Source organism: Talpa europaea, assembly GCF_964194135.1.
Source record: "Talpa europaea genome assembly, chromosome: 2".
NCBI classification, from domain to species: domain Eukaryota; kingdom Metazoa; phylum Chordata; class Mammalia; order Eulipotyphla; family Talpidae; genus Talpa; species Talpa europaea.
Window position 1 is genome coordinate 27,674,124 of NC_140068.1, and position 22,269 is coordinate 27,696,392.

The 22,269-nt window shown below is 35.0% G+C and overlaps 1 protein-coding gene across 2 annotated transcripts in view; it reads right to left on the minus strand.

The window, feature by feature from the left end:
* The window catches only part of LAMA2 (laminin subunit alpha 2), a gene marked incomplete at both ends in the record, with an annotated part of 514,626 nt that overhangs the window by 377,498 nt on the left and 114,859 nt on the right, over positions 1 to 22,269 (minus strand). For both annotated transcript variants that reach the window (XM_084228925.1, XM_084228924.1), the window contains 2 exons: positions 5,443 to 5,555; positions 12,180 to 12,350. In XM_084228925.1, the coding sequence (XP_084085051.1) occupies positions 5,443 to 5,555; positions 12,180 to 12,350 (284 nt within the window). The remainder of the gene's footprint in view (positions 1 to 5,442; positions 5,556 to 12,179; positions 12,351 to 22,269) is intronic.

Below are 22,269 nucleotides of genomic sequence, written 5' to 3' on the forward strand. Positions count from 1 at the left end.
GGCTTAACAGACATCTATAGAACACTAAAGACCAAAAAAACGGAGTACACATTTTTCTCAAGCGCACATGGATCATTCTACAGGATCGATCACATACTGGGGCACAAGACAAACATCAACAGATACACCAAGATTGAAATCATATCAACCATCTTTTCTGACCATGAAGGCATCAAACTAGAAATAAACCATAAAAAGAAGGCAAGGAACCTTCCTACCTCATGGAGATTAAAAACCACACTACTGGAAGACCACTGGACAAATGAGGAGATCAAAGAAGAAATTAAAAAATTCTTTGAATTGAATGACAAGGAGGACACCAATATCCTAAATGTATGGGATGCAGCAAAAGCAGTAATAAGAGGAAAATATATAGCAATAGATGCTCACATCAAGAAACAAGAAAGAACTCAAAGAAACAACCTAATCTCGAAGCTCAAAGATCTAGAAAAAGAACAATAAAAAAACCCCAAAACCAGTAGAAGAAAAGAAATAATAAAAACCAAAGCAGAAATAAAAGAAATTGAAACTAAAAAAACAATCCAAAAGATCAATGAAACCAAGAGCTGGTTCTTTGAAAAAATCAATAAAATAGACAAACCCCTAGCCAGGCTCACAAAGGAAAAAAGGGAGAAAGCACAAATAAACAGGATCATCAATGAAAGAGGAGAAATCACAACGGACACAGCAGAAATCAAAAGAATAATCAGTAACTACTATGAACAGTTATATGGAAACAAGTTCAACAATCTAGAGGAGATGGACAAATTCCTACAACTCTACAATCACCCAAAGCTAGATAAAGAAGAAATAGAACACCTAAACAGACCAATTACAATTAGCGAAATTGAAATGGTAATCAATAACCTCCCCAAAAACAAAAGCCCAGGACCTGATGGATTTACAAATGAATTCTACCAAACATTCAGAGACGAATTAGTGCCTATCCTTCACAAACTCTTTCAAAAAATTGAGAAGGAAGGGACAATACCAAACACGTTCTATGAAGCCAACATTACACTAATACCAAAACCAAACAAGGACAACACAAAAAAGGAAAACTACAGGCCAATCTCCCTAATGAACACTGATGCAAAAATACTCAATAAAATTTTAGCTATCAGAATCCAACAATGTGTCCACAAGATAATTCACCACGACCAAGTAGGATTCATTCCAGGGACACAAGGATGGTTCAACATCCGAAAATCCATCAACGTTATCCAACACATCAACAAAAAGAAATATAAAAACCATATGATAATATCAATAGATGCTGAGAAAGCTTTCGACAAAGTGCAACACCCATTCATGATAAAAGCCCTTGAAATTCTTGGGATACAAGGAACATACCTCAACATCATAAAGGCCATCTATGACAAGCCAACAGCCAGTATCATTCTCAATGGTGAAAAGCTGAAAGCAATTCCATTAAGATCTGGAACAAGACAAGGATGTCCACTCTCACCACTGCTTTTCAATATAATACTAGAAGTCCTAGCCAGAGCAATAAGACAAGAGAAAGACATCCAAGGAATCCAAATAGGAAAAGAAGAAGTCAAACTATCACTATTTGCAGATGATATGATAATATATATAGAGAACCCCAAAAACTCCACAGAAAAGCTAATTCAACTCATCAATCAGTTCAGTAAAGTGGCAGGATACAAAATCAACACGCAAAAGTCAGTAGCCTTCCTATACACAAACAATAAATCTGAAGAAGAAGAAATCAAAAAAACCATCCCTTTTGTTATTGAAACAAAAAAATCAAATATTTGGGAATAAATCTAACAAAAGAGGTAAAGGACCTATACAAAGAAAACTATAAAACACTGTTAAAAGAAATAGAAGAAGACACAAAGAAATGGAAAGACATCCCCTGCTCATGGATTGGAAGAATAAACATTATTAAAACGGCCATCCTTCCAAAAGCAATCTACAGATTCAATGCTATTCCAATCAAAATTTCAATGTCATTCTTCAAAGAAATAGAACAATTATTGATGAAATTCATATGGAATCACAAAAAACCCCGAATAGCCAAAGCTCTCCTGAAAAAAAAAGAAGGGAATGGAGGCATCACACTCCCAAACTTCAAACTCTACTACAAAGCCATAATCATCAAAACTGCATGGTATTGGAACAAGAACAGACACACAGACCAATGGAATCAAATAGAAAATCCAGAAATAAACCCACAGATTTATGGTCAACTAAACTTTGACAAAGGAGCAAAGACTATGCATTGGAGCAAAGAAAGTTCGTTCAATAAATGGTGCTGGGAAAACTGGGTCGCTACATGCAAAAGAATGAAGCTTGACCACTACCTCACACCATACACAAAAATCAACTCAAAATGGATTAAAGAACTAGACATAAGACCTGAAACCATAAAATATATAGAAGGAAATATAGGTGAAACACTACATGATTTGCACATCAAAGACATCTTTACAGACACATCACCCAAAGCAGTGATAGTGAAGGCAAAGATAAACAGCTGGGACTACATCAAATTAAAGAGCTTCTGCACAGCAAAAGAGACAATAACAAAAACAAAGAGAAACCCCACCAACTGGGAGAACATTTTTGCACACAACACTAATGATAAAGGACTGATCACAAAAATCTGCAAAGAGCTGATGAGACTCAACAACAACAAAGAAAATAATCCCGTCAAAAAATGGGCAGAAGAGCTAAAAAGAAACTTCTCTGAAGAGGAAATGCAAATGGCCAACAGGCATATGAAAAAATGTTCAACATCACTTGTCATCAGGGAAATGCAAATCAAGACTACCATGAGATACCATCTTACACCAGTGAGAATGGCACATATGAAAAAAACTGGCAACAACAAGTTTTTGCGAGGGTGTGGAGAAAACGGAACTCTTCTGCACTGTTGGTGGGAGTGCAAACTGGTCCAACCTCTATGGAGAGCTGTGTGGAGATTTCTGGACCTACTAAACATAGAGCTTCCATATGATCCAGCAATTCCACTCCTAGGTATTTACCCAAAGGACACAGAAACATCAATTCCAAAGAACACCTGCACCCCTATGTTTATAGCAGCACTGTTTACAATAGCTAAGCTTTGGAAACAGCCCAAATGCCCAAAAATAGATGACTGGATTAAGAAGATATGGTACATATATACCATGGAATATTACTCAGCATTCAAAAAAGATAAACACATGCAATTTGCAGCAACATCGATGGCGCTGGAAGGGATCATGCTCAGTGAAATAAGCCAAAAAGAAAAAGAAAAATACCGGATGGTTTCACTCATAGCAGGAATCTAGAAAACTTAAATAAGGGACCAGAAAAATGAATAACTATAAGAAAGCGAAAATCAAAATCAACAAAAAACTATGAACCAGAGACACTTTTTGGGGGGTGAGGGGCGGGAGGGGAGGGATTGGGGTCAGAATGGGGTGTTGCAATTGTATGGGGAATATAAAAATAAAATTTATTATTTAAAAAAATAAATAAAAATAAATAAAAAATAAATAAAAATGGAAAAAAAATAAAATAAAATAAAATAAATGGGAAGAAGGAAAGAACTGTAAAACAAACTTACATAATTCTTGTGGAAATGAATGCAAAGCAAACTTAAGGAAATATGAATGATTTCATTGAAAAATGGGTTTTCAAGTAGATACTTTGTCCTATTGAATTAAACAGTTATAGGCTATACTGGATAGAAAAGACTTATTAAAACCTTTGATTGTACCATTAAGTTGTAAATTAAAAGGAGTAAAATTTGGCTACAGTTGATAAATAAATACTGGTGGTTTAAATTCAAAGAATAGTTAAGTGCTCTGTGCAAATTATATTAATCATTGACTCTCTGCTCCATGTGCAAAAAATAGGTGAAGAGTAGAGCAGAGCAGTTAACTATCGCTATTTATTGGTCCAATTCAGGAGATGATCCAAGGCAACAGAGAGCAGACTCACTCTGACTGAGAAGGTCAAATTTCAATAACTGTGTGAAAGGGGAGAACTGTTGTGAATGATAAAGACCAAGGTATCCTTATCAAGAGAGAGATGAAGTCCATTTTTGAGATTAGAATCCTCAAGGAATTCATTCACAAGACTTCACTGACATAAAGCATGACTGATTAGCATGGTAGTTTGCGCAGCCATTCCCTAATACTGCTCTGAGACTTCCTGGGAAATATCAATAACTCAAGGCTGACATTCAGCTACCAGGATAACTAGAAAAAAATCTGTACCAGCTGATAATTTAGCTGCAGTACTGAGCCCCTGGTGCTACCCAACTCTCAGATCCTGAGGAGTCCAAGACAGGTGGAAAAGAGGATCTGTTGTAGTGCTACCAGTCAGTTCTTTAAAGTTCCATAATGTACACACCTTGGTTAAAATGAGACCAGAAACTAAAGGTAGCAGGTCACATCCTATTAATGACAAACAGCATCCATTAGGGAAATGCCTGGTGTCTCTCTGGCTCCCTGAGTATATAGCTAACCCTCATTGGCTGGTATTACTCTTCACTCTGGCTACGTGTGTAGCACGATCTCTACAGTGTATAATATCTGTCACTAACTAGCTTGGCATTCCCGCTACACTAACCTCTAACTTCCTGGCTGCTCTCTCCAGTGAGTCAGAGAGGAGTAGTTGAAAGTGTCTTCTCTCAGAGAGTGAAATAAAAAAATTGCTGAAATCACTTCCTAATGCTCCCAATATCACTCAGTCTTTAGTCAATTAAATAAGCTTTTGTATTTGGAATAACAGCAAAATACAGAAATATTTTTTCAGCTTTAATCCTATTTGCAAGTCAATATCATTTGGGGTGATGGTGATTCTTGATTAATAACTTTGATATAATGAACAGAATAAAGAAATAAATTAAGCGCAGAAGGTTCCCAGGTCTATGAAACACAAACGCTAACTACTAACATCAATTTTGCAATTTTATGCAACTACAAGGCTTGTTACCTCATTTAGTGACTCAAATTTAATTTATGAATCAACTGTCACAGCTTACTCAACTCTCAGTAATGAGAGGCAATTTACTCAAGAGCCTTGTTATCTAAGAAACTTCCAGTGCATGCACCATGGGCAGAATAGGAGCACTATATATTTTTAAAAGTTAAAAAATACCAGCATTATATTTTCTTTATGTAAAATTTTATCGATCTATATTATCACCTTTAATTAGTTAAGACAAAGTCAGTTACTAATTCAGTTCTAAATTCTTCATGTGGATTCATTTTGGTTGTGTTTTAGAAATAAATGCCAAATATTTAAAAATAAATATGATAAATAGCTGCTTTTGTTCATTATATCAGGAAATAATGGAGTGTGATAAGAAACAGTATTCTTCCACCCAAGAACTAAAATCTAAACAAATAACAAATTCAAGATATAATTTCAGAAGTGGAAAATGATTTTAAAAAGAGAAAGAGAACAGAGGCACTATACCTGCTGCAAATCCAGGGTGATTGTCACATAATGATATTCAATTCCATTCTTAATACTGGGACTCTGCCACCAAGTGTTCTTTCCATCAATAGCATTTGTAATCGGGTGTCTCTCTATTGAGTCATCAGCAACAGCATACAAAGGAGAAAAAAGATCACAGAATGAATTTATGGCTGTTTCTTTAAAGAAAAAGGTCAAGTGAAGCTAAATGATCATCATTTAAAATCAGACATTAAAATAACAAAAAGATATCAATTCACATCTTCAACAGAATTTACTTAATGCCAATTTTTTCACACCCCTCTACAAGGTAGTGTGAAATGGATACATGCCTAAGTTATAAGAGAAGAGGCTTCTTGGCACTAAGGCCATGATCTAAAATGGACAACTTTAAAGATTACTATAGATATTAAGTGTGAGGAAATGATGTTGAAATCTAATGGATGTGTCAATCATTCAAAGAAGCAAAATCTCTACAATCTGAGGAAGCTCTAGTATGCTATCAACTTTGTTAACAGATACATAAAATCCTGAATTGTAGTTGAAAGGTACGTGAAGATTTGCGCTTCTGAAACATTCATTATTACCAAGATGTGGGCAATCCAACATGTATCTGGTTTTAATATAAAATGCTATCAAATTCATCCCATAGGCTTTTTTCAGTCAGTCCTTAACTTGCCAACTTCCTATCACTATTTAAAAATATAGTGAAAGATCGCGCAGACCTCTCCTGCCGCCCGCTGCTCCCCTCAGCAGTGTACTTCCGTCCTTCTGCCTGCTCTGCTCCCCGCTCTGGCTCTGGTGAATTCTCTCACCCTCCCTTGCTTCTGACTGTACCCAGTGCATGTATAAACAAAACAAACAAACAGACAAACAAATAAATAAAAAAAAAAAATGCCTCTATAAAAAAAAAAAAGTTAAAAAAAAAATATAGTGAAAGATGCTCCAAACCTCCCATATAGCATTTGTTAATCCCATAATCATTTATGCAGTGCAGACAATAATTAGGGAAAGGATGGTTTAAAAAAAAAAAAAAACCTCCATCCTACCAACAAAATAAGGAACTTCGCTGACCTTTACTCCAGTTAGGTGAGCATAGGACCTACCGTGAAAATTAAAAGGGAGCTCAAAGATAAAACTTAGGAGTTATAGACGATTGTTAGCATACCAGTTTCCTTCCTTACAAGCCCCAAATTTCACAGATTCCTCATCCCATCCTTTTTAGCTCCGCACATCTCTTAACAGTAGCCATTACCCCTGAGCTGCCTAAACTCTCATTCCTTTTGTTCTCATCTGAAACCTGCACTACCAAATCTCACTTCCCAAATATTTTAAGTTTTGTTCCTTTTCTCTTCCTCTAAGCAGACCCAGCTCATGTGCAAGTGAGGATGGCAGCAGTGGAGATTTTCCTACTTTCAGTAAGGGCACTTAGCTTCTAACACCTCACTTGGGAGTTGGTATATTTGCCCAAAGGATGTAAACAAAGAAGTGAGCTTTTTTGAAACTCTTCTGTGCTCGCTACTCATCTTTAGAAAGATGTTTCAAATGAATGGCCTAAGAATAACCTTTTCATTTGGCACACAATTTTTTTAATTCAAAGGAATACAGGTTTTTTTTCACTATCTGAAGTAGCACATTCCCAAGAGACCGTTTTTAAGTCTAAACGGCATAAAACCAAAAGGCATTCACTCATATATATAGAAAAATATTTTAGTGTTCCTAGATGGCCCAAATAACCTACCAAATCATACGAAATTGCACATACAACCTGGAACAACATTAATATATAGTACAAGCAGAAATGATAAGATAAATACCCAGACTTTATTAGCAGTTCTGGTTAGGAGGTTGGCAGTGCCACTACCTGCTCGGAGTGCATGCTGCCTCTAACACAGCTGCTGCAAAACAAACACTGAAAACGCTTTTCACTTTTTGCCTTTTTGTTACAAAAGTGAAAATCCTCTTTGCATTTCTTTTTATCAGCAAAAACAGGTTCTAATGTAAATCTTTGGTAAAAGCAAAGGGATAAGGCAAACTTTAAAAAGTGGGTAGTACCAGAACTTCAAATAATAAAATATATCACTATGAGAAACAGTCATGAACTCTAGATTTGCCTGCGTAACATGTGGTGATCTAGTCAATATTGGAATGATAATGGTAATGAAAAAGCATAAAGTCTGAAATATGAAGAGCTGGAGTATGAGTTGCTAGATGTTGTTCCTGGTTCTACCATCTAGCATATAATTGATCATGGGCAAGTCAAACCTGGTGTGTCATTCTTGAAATACAGATAAAATTCCACTTATATGGTGATTCCAGATTAATTTTCAGGAAAAAAAATTCTTAAGCAATATGTGTGTGAGAGATATTTAAAGAATTAATATAGGCATTCTAGCTCTTCTCCAATAGTAACCTCCAACCTACATGTACTATTATTTAATATATCATTAGTATTTAGTCATAAAATGAAGGACACTAAAACCAACTACAGTTTTTTGGTTTTTTTGTTTTTTCAGTTTTATATAGTTAGTTATGCATAGAAGAACTGGGGTATAGTCTAGAGGTGCGGGAGGTGAGAGGATTCACCAGAGACAGATTGGGGAGCAGAACAGTCAGATTTACTGAAATACACCACTCGGCAGCAGGAGAGACAGGAGAGGTCTGCTGTGTCTGGGCTGGGGATGGAACTCAAACCCTAATGGTGGTAGCCATGATAGCACTGAGATTTAACCCCTAGGCCACCAGAGAAGCTCCCAGCTACAGTTTTTTAAAAAAAAAAATATCAAAATGAAGAATAATTCTTCAAAATATATTTATTTTATTTTCATGAAAAATTTGGATTTTGTTCTCATTTTTTCATTTTGCCATAGACCACTAAAAGTTTCTCTGATGGGAATCTTCAACTCAGTTACCAGAGGAACATTATAACTTGTTAACATTCTAAATCATTATTATAAATACACATAAAATAAATGATACATCTGTTCAAAATATACTCTTCTGAATCTTAATAAGAGACAAATTGTATTTAACAAAAAGTTTAAAAATAACAATAAAATTTAAGCCAAATTCTTCAATGTAACTGTAGTTAATTAGGGAAGCAAAATCATTTTCAGAACATTTTTACTAAAAACTAATTATTATTAAATTTGCCACTTTCAGACTGCCACATTTTTAATCTATATTAATTTCATCAAAATAGTTTGCTATAACTTCTTTAACTGAAAACATGAAGACTTTGAGTTACTTAAAAGTATATGACACTAACATACTATGCTGTTCTTAATGATAAATTATTTTTTTATTCAATAAACAGCTGGATCAACTTGTTTTGTACCAAGTCCTATCATATTAGCAGTCCACTGAGATGAGGCATCCTAGCTCATTAATGAAAAGAAAACAATGCTGAATATATTTAATAATTAGTGCTAGTTAACTTCTATTGAAATTAGAGAAGGTGTCAGGTTTTTATAATAGCAGCAAATACCAGAAGCATAACTAAATATCAGTCAAATGCCCTTTGGTATGTTGGTGCTGAAATTGGCATATTAGGATTCAGAACTATATAAGAAATATTATTGGCATTACTCCTAAAGAAAAAATAAATATCATAAAAAATATTCCCCAAACAGCCTCCTGAATTTTCTTTGCAGATTGGGGGTTTAATATGTGATAGAAAAACAGACACACAATCACATTTCCAAATCAAATTTGTGACTCTTAGGTAATTGTGAGAGAAGCTATGTAATTGGAAAGTTTGATATCTGCCACTTTAGGTCAAATTGATATGAGAGTTAGTCATGAAAAGAAGACTGGGAGATTAATCAACAATTAACCATAATCCCCATTATGAGAGTTTAATCATAATTAATTTGCAAATACTGATTAATTGTTGGCATACTTCCCTTATTTAAAAGGATAGCGAAACTTACAACATCCTCAACAAGGATAACTATGCAAGTCAATCCAAAGGCTAACTGCATCTGAAAATTGGTGAGGGAATTATTGATGAAGAAAACCTTTCAAACTGCTAGTTTTTAATTGGGAAGCACAATCTATTAAGAGTCAGGAAGGTCAAGTTTTCTTTTCTTTGCATAGCAATTAAGCACAGACTTTCCACATTTGTTTCAGCTGTTTGCTGAATTTGTGGAATTATATTGTCTGTTACTCCAACATTTACAAAAATATATTCATGTGGTTACTTGCTAGATTTTTATTCTTGTGGGGGTATTGTTCTTTCTAAGTTTCTAGTTCCAAACAGAACTTTGCAATGCAATGAAACTGGTAACTTAAACTTAATTTAATCATACAAAGTTAATCCAGGCTGTGACACATTAGGAAAAAAAAAACTACATTAAATAAAAATGAAGTATTAAAGAACATTCCTTGGGCATCCCTGGTGGCACAATGGGTTAAGACACAACCTATGAAGCTATTTGCAGCCACTTCAGCTCGAGTTCAATCCCCAGCAGCCAGGAAGCAATCCACATGGCAGGGCAGAACTCTCCTCACTAGCCCGTTGTTCCCCTCAGCAGTGTACTTCAATCTGCCTATTCTGTTTCCCACTTTCTCTGGTGAATCCTCTCACCCCCTGCACCTCTGGCATGTACCCCAGTTCTTGTATGCGTAAATAAAGTAAATCTTTAAAAAAAGAACATTTCTTATGTGTATCTTGCTTTACTAAAACAATGTATTCACTTTTGCACCAATGTAAAAATATGGGGTGGGATTACCTAAATATAGATATCTTTTGTTAAGACCTAAGACAAACTAAATATAGAACTCTGGAAAGAGAAGTGATAGAGCTGCTCTTGGACTCAATTTGGAAAAAGCATCTCGATTTTTCCAATTAAAGTTTCCATTCAATTATCTCCCATCCAAATCTTTGTACTTTCCTTCCATCTGTTACAGAGGAAATCTCCATATAGGGGGAGTTCCATGTCTCCTGTCCCATGTTCCCTTTATTAGTCCTACCTAATAAAGGGTATAGCTGAGTGGCAAAGGGAAGCTAGAGAAGACTTGAACACTTGAAGGACACATAGAGGAGAGACAGAAGGAGAGACAAATGGAGCAGAGATCTGTGAAGAAGTCCCACTTGCTTCTCAGATTTGGACTTGCACCAGGGATTTGGGGAACTTGGAGAGAGAACATGGAGACAAGACATGTAGAGACATTTGTACAAATTGATATATTTGATGATTCCCATTATATATATCTATTTTATACATACATATTATCAACCTCCACCTTTAAAATTATCTCAAGCTATTCTCCCATCCTCCAATAAATTCATTAAATCAAACTATTTACAGTTCTCTGAATAGATGGTGCTGGTTCATACCATCAAGATTTAGGCATGCTTTTTCTCTTATTATCCTTTCCCCTATTTATCTTACTCTTATTTTCATAGTACATGGGTTACTTTTTCTCAGGAATCTTTAATGACCTCTCTTAAGTCAAGGATTGTGTGTGATTTAACATTATGCTCCAGTATGATGTGTTAGGAGCAGGTGTTAAATTCCTTGCTGAATAAATATATGAATGATTCTGAGATATCATGTGGTTCATGTAGATCAGCAAGATAGTTTTGGATAGCAATTTTCTTTAAAGCACTCCATTTCTTGTATTTAAGAACCTTCATAATCTGATTCTAGCTTCTGTACCAGGTCAATCTCTACACTGACTAAGAGAAATTGAGATTTCCTCTCATATTCTGTAGCCTCTTCCTGGCATTCTTTCTTCTCTCCCTCCTCTCTCCTCTTTACCTGCTCAAGACATACTGGTCACTGAATTTCAGTTTAGGTCTCACTTCTGGCAAAACTTTGTTTATACAAGGAATGAAACTGCAACCCTTCTCTCTCTCCCTCAAGTCCCTAAGTTAATTCTTTCATTTGTACTTACCACAGTACATAACAATAGTCTGCTTTTTGCCCATTTCTTTATTAGTTAAAGCAGGAACCACACCTTATTCTCTTTGGATCTCCATCACAGTACTTAGCACATAAGTGACCAATGAATGACTGAAACCTGAATTAGTAACCACATCTTCAGATGCAATTCCAGAAGCAGTAAACCTAATGATTGCCACATGTATTGAGCTGGAAAACCTTCCTCAAACACTAAGTTGGTGCAGGTATCCCCACTTACCAACAATTCAAGTTATATTACTTATTTTTACCAAAGTCTACATTAGTATATGTTTTCACTAACTGAATGAAATCTGGTAAGGATTTTCACTTTTACAACAACAGCAAAATAGCATTCGCCATTGGTTTTGCAGCAGCTGTACCAGAAGCAGTATGAGTGGCACTGCCAAGTTCCTTTCCCCAGAAATACTTTATACAGGCCTTGCATTTTTCAAATCATTCCTGTTTTTAATATTTGGTAGTATAATTAGGTTTTATGTGTATTTTGCTATGATTTGGCAGTATTTGGGAGGGGGCCTGGAAAAATTCAAAAATATTTTCATGTAAATGGTAATTGTTTCCTGTTGGATCTATTTCAGCTCATGAAAGAATTCATAGAAATGCTAGCATTTCTGATAGAGTGGGAGAAAGCTGCATGGAGAATTAACTCCAATCATGTTTGTGAAATGACAGAGAGGGGCTATAAAGAAGTTCACAAAGTCTAGGAATTCGGGGGCACACAAGACTTTTGACTTTAGTGCAACCCGGCCTCAAAATCTCTCAATTATAGATCATCTCCAGTACCATATGCATATATAGTTGAGTACATACGGTAGGGATTGCTGCTGTTTTGATTGCAGATTCGACATTGGGGGTTCCTCACAGGCTGCCCAGGGACATGCTCTACCAACTTGCAGTACATTTCAGGTCCTTTTTCTCCACATGTTGCATTTGTGGTGATGAGAGCATTAGAAGCAAGGTTCAGAACAGCAGGAAATAAACCTGGAAAAGACAAAGACAAAAAAAAAAAATTAAGGTGTGAGAGCCCAAAATTATGTGGCATGATTTTGCTGCTGAAAATAGCATAGGATATTTTTCAGAGTATTAATCAAAAATGAAAGATAATTAAACAACTGACTTAGTTAAGAGCTACATAAGTAGCATATTTTATCAAATGAATATTTATTTCTAAAGTTTTCTTAATTTTTGACATCTAATAGTTAATGAGAACAAAGCCCTGTCTCTAACACACAGTTAAAGAATAAAAAGTAACTACTGAATCCCTCTTCTTTCATTTCAGTTATTTTATATGTAGGGTAAAATATAATCACCTGTAAAGATTTTGCACAACTATGCAGCTATGTTTTCTGTGGCCATTTTTATTCCCAAATTATCATTTAGCATGTTATTGTGATTTCTTTATACTGGGAAAAACAAAATATGATGAAAGATCTTGGAAAACCATTCTTTACCACCTTTATGCTATGTCGTCATATTACACAGCAATATCTTATCAGGAACAAGTTATTGCATTATCCATGATCAGTTCCTACAAATGATTTCTTTTGTTTTTTTTTTTTAAAGATATATTTATTTATTTACAAGCACTGGACACAGTCAGAAGCGCGGGAGGGGAAGAGGATTCACCAGAGCCAGAGCAGGGAACATAACAGGCAGACTGATGAAATACCCTGCTGAGGGGAGCAGCAGGCGGCAGGAGAGGTCTGCGCGCTATGAGGGACCCTCCCCAGTGGCCGGGGACCGAACTGGTACTGGTGCTGCAGAGGCTGCGGGCAGCTTCGCAGCCCAGCACTCAACTGTTGCACCATCAGGGGAGGCCCCCTACAAATGATTTCTTAGAAACAATAACAGTTTTGGTTTGCTTAGGTATAATCTCAGAGGCCCATCCAATGTGAGGCAGGGAGATCTTTTATTTCATGTGAGAAGTTAATTCAGGCTTTTTCCATTCTATATCTTCATGTCTCATATTTGCATGTCTCATATTTGCAGTTTATATACCTCTGTCCAATGTCAATTTAGTAAAGACACTTATCAGAAGCCACTCTTCAAGTGAAAAACTTGTCGTGGAGAAAGTACATTTAAGATTGTAGATAACATGATTGAATTTATGTAAGGAACAGGTTGACCATGTCTCTACCCTATACATATAACACGTAGGTAAATATCAGTTCAATCTCTGACAGGAAGTCCTTTCCTTACTCTATCCTTTGTCTTTTTTTGTTGAGATACCTAGAGTTTTACATTGGTGTTTTCTGTCATATCTTCAACAATAGCACATGCTGGCAACAGAACACAACTGAATGCATTTGTGAAATAGATGAATTGTAAATATTGCCCTCATAAATATTCTTCTGCATAATGACAATAATAGCCAACATTATTGGATGTTTATAATGCTTCATGCACTATTCTTTCAGGGATTATTCTAACACTCTTTACCTGCATGAACTAATTTGCAACACACGACATCCACATGAACTACCTGCTAACATTATCCCTGTTTCATGAGCATGCTCATTAACTTGCCCAAGATAATAGCTAGCAAGCAGGAGAGTTGTGATTTGAACCCAAACAGTCTGGCCTCAGAATAAACACTTTACTCAGGATGCTATAGGGCCTATATAATGCAGTATGAAACCTATTTAAATGTAATGCTACAGTGTGCTCCTGGTTGACCTCAGAATTGCATTGAAAGAATCAATGATACAGCAAATAAAAATTAATTCAAAATACCTTGAATCTCTTTTGCAATTGCTCTCAAAAATTTCAAAGATGTGAATGAATTTGTTTTGAAAGATTTTTTTTTTTTTACACAATAGCGGGGGTACAAGCCAGAGGTGCAGGAGGGTGAGAGCATTCACTAGAGACAGAGTGAGGAGCAGAACAGGCAGACAGACTGAAAGCACTGCTGAGGGGAGCAGCGTGCACAACAGGAGAGGTCTGTCCTGACATTTGGGAATCTTCGTGGCTGGCCAGGATTTAAACCTGTGCCGCAGTGGCTGCGGATGGCTTCACAGAGGGGTGTTCAACCCGCTGAGCCACCAGGGAGGCCATGAATAAATTATTGTTTTATATGCATACTGCATGCAATTTTATTCAATTTCTAATTTCTTTTTATTGAGGCAGTATTGGTTTACAACATGTATATGGTTTAAAGGAACAGGTTCACACTTCCTCAGATGAATATTATCACAAAAGTAAATTAATTCTTAAGACCAGTCAAAACCTCAATTCTCATCTCAGTCACTCTCAAAGTTTCCCAAAAAACTACCCACAGAACATTTCAATTTTTCTTGTGATCTTTGTCTCCTAACCTCCCTGATCTCGACGCTGGCATCAGGTTCTGTTACACAGGTTTAAGACTCACCATGCATTGCTTTGGTGGGATCTGTGCACCATGATTTAAGGTGACTATTTATGTATTTTGTGAGATTAGAGTAATTATGGGGGAGGACAGGTGATGACTGGCAAGAATTACTTAACTATATATTGTGTGTTCTAAAAATACAGAATTATATCTTAATTTCCCCACAGAATTAAATGAATAAAATGTGAGTAAAATGACATAGCTATAAAATGATTATAGATATGGAAATAGTATTGATGAAGAAGCTGTTACATACTCACTGTATAACATGATTTAATCCCCACGTAATCTATCATGTAGATTGTATTAGTCCCATTTTATAAATGAAGAAAGTGCAGCAAAGATAAATAATATGCACAAAGTTATAAATTAGTAACGTGAGAACCAAGATTTGAACTCACCTCTTTAACTCAGAAGATATTCCTTTTTAATTTTTTTTTAATTGAGATAACATTGATTTACACTGTTGTTTGTATTTTAAAAGTATAGAATTCCCCCCTTCTGGTAATGTTACTATAGTGTTTCCACTTACAAAGCACTCAGAATCCACTAGCAGAGTGCTCCCTTCCTGCAGAAGACTTATTTTTATGTGGCATATTCTTACATGGCACATCTAGGACCTGGTCCTCAGCAAAATTAACCAATTTATATAGTTAATAAAAGACATAACTTACCCAGTCACCATCCCTTTGTTGCACCATAAAGTTTTCTACTTAAAAACTAAAGATATTAATAAAATTTGCATTTACTATCATTCAGATCTTTCTATTGACTTGTTTCTGTTATACTTATTGATCATGTGCCTAGAAATTAACCTTTCCACAATTTAATTGCCTTGCTTAGTAGAGAACAGTTGCTTTTTAAAATTTATCAGCTATTTTGCTGTTTATTTTTAAAAATCAGTAAAGCCTATTGGTCAGGGAAGGTCCCTAATTAGTTGCTAATGACCAACTTGAAGAATCAATCAATATCTCAGCTTTTATTGAATCTTCAGCAGGCTGTATTAAGGACTGAAGCTCATTTTTCTTTATATGTTAAATCTATCAGTCTATACCTATTTATTCCCATTCAAAATCAAAGGAGCAATGCTTATTACCATATTCAATATGGGTTACTTGGTTAAGATTATGTAAACATTGTAAGTGTAAATAAACTAGAAATACTTAGTGAACCTCTCTAGAGTATTGATTTATAGCTTTTCAATTCAATCTGAGGTCAGGTTAATATTAATGACATAAAATCCAATGATCATTGACCATATAATCATAACTGACACTTAAAAAAAGTATTTAGACTAATTAAATTTGGTTGGATTTGTTGTTTAAGGAGAAATATCTGAGCAAAAATCAAGTAATATTTACTCTCTTTTATATTTTATTAGGCTATAGTATGTATATTATATGTACAGACAGAAGAGAGTACTCTGCTCTGTGTGTATATATATATATATATATATATCCATTTAGTAAATAGATACACTAGAGTCTGTTCCATCAGGTAAAAAAAAAAATAGAAATTCTGCTATAATCAGTAAACATTTGAAAAATTCACCAAATTCTTAGTGTTTTTATTTGGGTATTTTTATACTATATTTGCTATCTCCAATAGTGTGATTTGTTCATACAAATTTGTATGATTTTTAGGATCTGCATTCCCAAAATACCACATTCTTGCTTCAAATAGCAGATGCATTCTTAAAACCCAAGCATGGAAATTCCACTTTTAGTAATCATGGAGTAGCTCCTATTGAACCAAACCTCCCACAGACAACAGCTGTGAATTCTAAACAAAAAAATATTTTTAAAAAATTCCTGAAGACTTTGGAGAACAACCCAAAACAGGTGAGTCAAGAGGGATGTGTATTCTTAGAAGATATCAGATAAGCTCCAGACTGTTCCACAGATGGCAACTAAAATTCAATAAAAACTGATAGCTTACATTTTGAAAGAACCAGAAACTAGAACTATGGACAACCATGGCAGATAGAAGTGAGGAAGAAATGCTGGAAAGGAGACAGTCATAGAAAGAGAGCTTCAAAATATGAAGCCAGGTATACCTATGCTGCAGGCACACAAAGTACTTGAGTCCAGTGGGGCTAAAAGAACTGAATAGAGATCAAGTTTGGGGCACTCCTCAGGAATGTATAGCATAGATAAGAGTATAGAATTTGAGTCCAGAAAGTTAGCTCACTGATATAACAAAAAGATAAAAGATGAAATATCCATTTAGATAAATCAGTGCACACAATATAAACAATAATAGATGAAGTAAATATTCTGAAAGAAAAGAAAGAAGATGAATTCTCAGTGTACTTTCAGACCTATGATTCAATACAGTGGAATAGAAACATTTTGGGGTTTATTTTACTTAGTACAATGCTTTTGAAATTCATTCATGTTGTGTATTAGTGCTTTATCCTCTTTTGTTGCCAAGTAGTTATGCATTGTATGGATATACCAAAAAGTGTTTACCCAATTACTAGCTGAAGTAGTTTTCAGGTTGGGACTACTATGAATCAGGCTGCTATGAAATTTCTATAGCAAAAAATAAAAATAAAAAATGGAGGACTGTTGTTCAGAAAATACAATATTCCAAATTTCTGTGATTTATCATTCAAAATATTCAGAATGTATTAAAAAATTTAGACATTGAAAAAAAAGAATAAATTGCCACCCATACTTAGCATAAAATCTATGAATGGAGACTAATACTGATATAACCAGATATTAAAATTAACACAAATATTTTAAGACAGATTTTATAATTATTCCCAAGGGCATAACACAACAAAATTCTTGTAATGAAAGGGAAAAAAAAAAGAAATCTCAGCAGAACAATAGAAACTACAAAAAATACTAAATATAAATTCTGGAACTGAAAAATACATCTAGAATTTTTAAAAATCACTGCAAATTTGGAGATGACAGAAGGTAAATAAAAAAATTTGAATGTAAATTGATGGACCATTATCAGTGAGAATAGAAAAAAATATAGTTTCTATGGTTTAGGTAAACATAAACCAAAAATTATGAACTGCTCTTTTACAGAAATCAGAAAATATTAAAAGGTACTTTGAAAATTTAAATGTCCTATTTCTCACCATTCTAAGACTTATGCTTCCAAATTATTTGTCTCTAGCTTATAAGGATATCTTATCCTACCATTCATCTACTGCACTGGCATCCAAAATGTTTTGACGACAATGTTTTGGTAACAAAAACATTCATAATTAGCCCTATCTACCTGTAAACTCACTTGTTTCCATTCTCTTTCAAGCCTTCCTACATGTCCAGTGTAGTGACATCTTACTGTTTATAAATGCAGTGGGTAATGTGAAAATTTTTGTCATGACATTATCTTATGCTTTATTTAATGTGCTATTTTTTTTTCTTATACGGTCATTCATTCCTCTATCAAGACACAGCTCAAATATCCTATGCTGTGTGAAAATGTTTCCTGGATTGTAACGCAGCATTTTTTGTTTTCTTCTTGGTATCTACATAGTACTTAGTTGATGTTTTATTATAACGCATATCACACTAAATCTTTAATGTCTCTTACAATGAATTTTTAGTCTATGAAATTATTGAGTGCAGAAATACTAGCTAGCATATACTAGCATTCAAATTTAAATTTATTGAATGAGAATAAACACATACACTTGTATAATCTTTATGGAGAGAAATTAAGCAAACAAAAGCCATTAAACTAATCAGACTCTTGATTTAGTGGAAACGTACTACTCCATTTTCATATTCTAGCTCAGAGAAACAATTCAAGGGAATTCAAGCTATTTCAAAAATGTAGTATATACCTTTATCATATTTCATACTCCAGCATTTGGCCACCATTTATGTCCCCAGCAAATGTCCCACCATTTAAATACAATTGGAATTGTATTTAATACCCATGGATATGCAGGCCCTAGCTCCTGCCAAGTGAAAGTAGGGGTGATTTTTCTTCTCCCTTCCCTTTAGCAGTTTGGGTATGGAAAAATGTCTTTGGCCAAGGGCTCTGAATGGAGCACTGGAAGTGCAGGATTGAGAAGATAAGGGAGATATGCATGGTGGAGTATGTGGTGACAGCAATGGTTATTAATCCACCCTCACTAGACAGCTTTGACTTTGATGGCTGCCATCAAAGAAGCCTGACTTTCAGAACTTCCCAAGAATTCTACAAGTTACTATTTCAAATACATTTCTGCTTAAGTTTAGTGGAGGTTTGATTATGATCAAAAAGTCACATAGCTATAAATATTATGTTATATTTATGTTGGAGGAATAGCATTCCCTGAGTAGTATATTTTAAGGACACCACCCCTACCTCCAAAGAAATCTCAGGGATGAGAATTACAACTCCCATCAGTTCATGATTCTGACATCCTGGAAGCGGGGTTTGTGGGAAACTAAGGATGGAGTTAAGAACCATGCTTGATATAAAACTGAAGATATGTAGGCTTGCACTCTTGCTTTTCCTGCTTTTGGTTTCTACCCAGGGTCTCAGCATAGATGGTGTAATAGGTAGGACAACCCATTAATTCTTTTCTTTCTCCTGTTCTTCCTTTTCTCATTTCCCTTGTAAATAAACCTTTTATTAACTTTTCTCTGTGTGTCTGCTTTTAAGTCTTGTCCTGAGTTCTTAAGTGTGCAGGTGAAGACTTATACCCAGGTCACTTGTTCCAAGGGGGAACAATAACATTTTATAACATTTACATAGCCCCTTACACCAACACCATACACACAATGAAGATAGAAAGTTCAAGAGAGTAGTTTTACTAAAATTGACAAAATGGATGAATGTGGATAACTACTTCATTTAAACTTTAGGATAAAATATAAAGGAACAGTAGTAATAATTGGAATTGGGTAATTGGAACTATTACAACTATTTACACGAAGAACCAATGGTTACATAATGATAATGTCACTTTAAACATTCTGTTTCACAATGAAAGTTTCCTTCTAATTTGGGGATTACCACCCCCCCATCTTTGTGCTCTTTATTTTAATTACCTGTAACTATGTGAAGTTTGGTAAACCATCACTTTAAATGAGCATGCTCTAACTCATATTTTTAAAGAAAATCTTTCTAATAGAATTCAGTAAAAATAATTCCATATATGTATTTTTGTTTAAATATAAAACCAAATAAATTTTGTAGAATAGCTGTCTTCAGTATCTGTGTGTAGAGTATGATAACTTTTTCTTAACACTCAGAAATATTGATATATGTTAATACAGAGTTTACATGATATATGTACTTTAATTCTCAAATAAAGTTTCTTTATAATATATACAGTTGCAAAGACCATCATTAATACACAATAACTAAGAACAGATGGTACTTGAAGATTTGCTATGGAAAAGTCATCCAGTCAATGAAACAACTCTCTTCAATACATGAAATTTTCTATAATTTGAAAAAATCACCATTTATTATTTACAATACATTACATATCTCTCTCCCTCTAACCCCACCCCCAACCCCGCCTCTGTTTCTGTCATCCTAGTCTTGGTACACAATCTATTTCCTGCTTGTTCATGTCAAGTACCTATCACCTTTCAAAAAAATAAAAGGAAACTGTCTGTTTGAATGTTTCTAACTTTCCATTTCAGTCTTTCAGGAATGTGGAACATTTTTAAAATTATTCATGCAAGCACACAGAGCTGTTTGCAATTGATTCCATATTTGAAAGACAAAAGAGAACCTGCCAATTTAAAATGTTCTAAGAAGTGTCAAGGAAGAAAAGGAGATATTTGTCTGTGGAAATCCTGAGCTATGTGGGTATGCAGGAGCACACTGGTATAAAACAAAAATGGGACAAAACAAAACGTTGCCAAAGAGAATGATGTCCAGCTGTGCACTGCAGGCAGAAACTTAATGCTCTTGATTCACCATGCAGATGAAGAGTTTTATAGAAGTAGAAAATCAGTCCAATTTGAACTAATAGCTGTCCAGACACAACAATGCTTGTAAGCTGAGAAAAAATAATGCTGAATCCAGTTGTTCAGAAGAAAGAACCAAGGAAAGCACGTATTCTAGACCTAACTTGTGTTTATTGGCCTTTCAAATTTGTCTTGTACTGTTGCTTAGTTCTGCCCTTTTCAGCTTCCAAAATAAAAGAGTATTTTTGGAGGCTTCTAGTGTGGTTTGGTGTTTTTTCTTCCTTTTAATCAGAAAAAAAGTAGTGCATGTTCCTCTGTGGAATTAATTTTAAAACTTGTTTACTCTGTTCCTTCCTGACAGATTAAGATAAAAATTTAAGTATTTTTACTATCATCAGAAACAAACCAGATGCAACCTCACATACTTCAAGGTATCTTAAGCTGGTCTTGCTTATAGAATCAATATTTACTCATATAACAGTTATTCTGACTACAAATAAGGAGTCAGTGCCCTATGAAGTCCCTTGATACTGTCAAACGCTGTAGGATTTTATCAAATTCTTGACAGAGCATTGATCTTATCAAGACAGGATTACATCTGATTTGCAGTGACCTAAAACATACATAAGAAAATAACTGTCAATATAAACCAGATTTCTGGTAAGAACTCCAAAAAAAAAAACCACCAGGAGAATATAATAGTTGTTTAAAAAGAGACAACAGTCCCAAATGGAGTCATTCGTGCTAAGTCCCATATCATCAAACCAAAACTTAATCCCTAACTTAATTATGAGTTCAACCTCTCCCAGGAATGAAATTTCAACCATATAGCCTGGAATTTTTAGGTCAACTTTAGCAAAATAATCTGTCCAATAGGCCCCTCCAATTTCACCCCCCAGCAGAGAGGGTGGTTTAGCCAGAAATAATCTTTCTTATTTTTGCCTCTTCCTTTTATAGAAGACTTCCATTTTGTACGCACCTTTTGAGTTTTCTATTAGATTAGTTTTCTATTAGTTTTCATATTAGATGAGTCACCGCCCAATTCATGAATTGTTTAATAAAGCCAATGGGATCTTTATACTTAGATGAATTTTGTGGCTTAATACAGTGTATATGTAACAGTGACTTCAAGTAAGGCATTTGCACTCAAACTTCCTCAAATGCCTCTAATTATTTTTTTCAGCAGCTCTAATCAACCTATACTTGGTCAATTAAGTAGACCACATGACCTCTGATCACAGAGATTTCTTAAAGTGGAAAAAAATAGCAAAAAATAATTCTGTGGCTAGATTGAATACTTGATCCATTTTGAAATCTACCTCTCTAAAATACAGATTCCTCCTATGTCCAATTCTTTCATTTATTGTGTACATATTATATATCCTATGGGGATTGCTCTGGTTGTTACAGAGTGTAACCTTCATAAAGAAGGAGGCTACAGGGGCCTCCCCTGGTGGTGCAGTGGTTGAGCACTGGACTGTGAGGCTGCCCGCAGCCTCTGCAGCACTGGTTCGTTCACTGGCCGCCTGCGAGGGTCCCATAAAAAAAAAAAAAGAGAGGCTACATGTTCTCTGCCTCACCTAATGAAGGGTGGGGCTGAGCAGCAAGGAGAAGACTTTAGGAGACTTGGAGAAGAATTGGAGAAAGC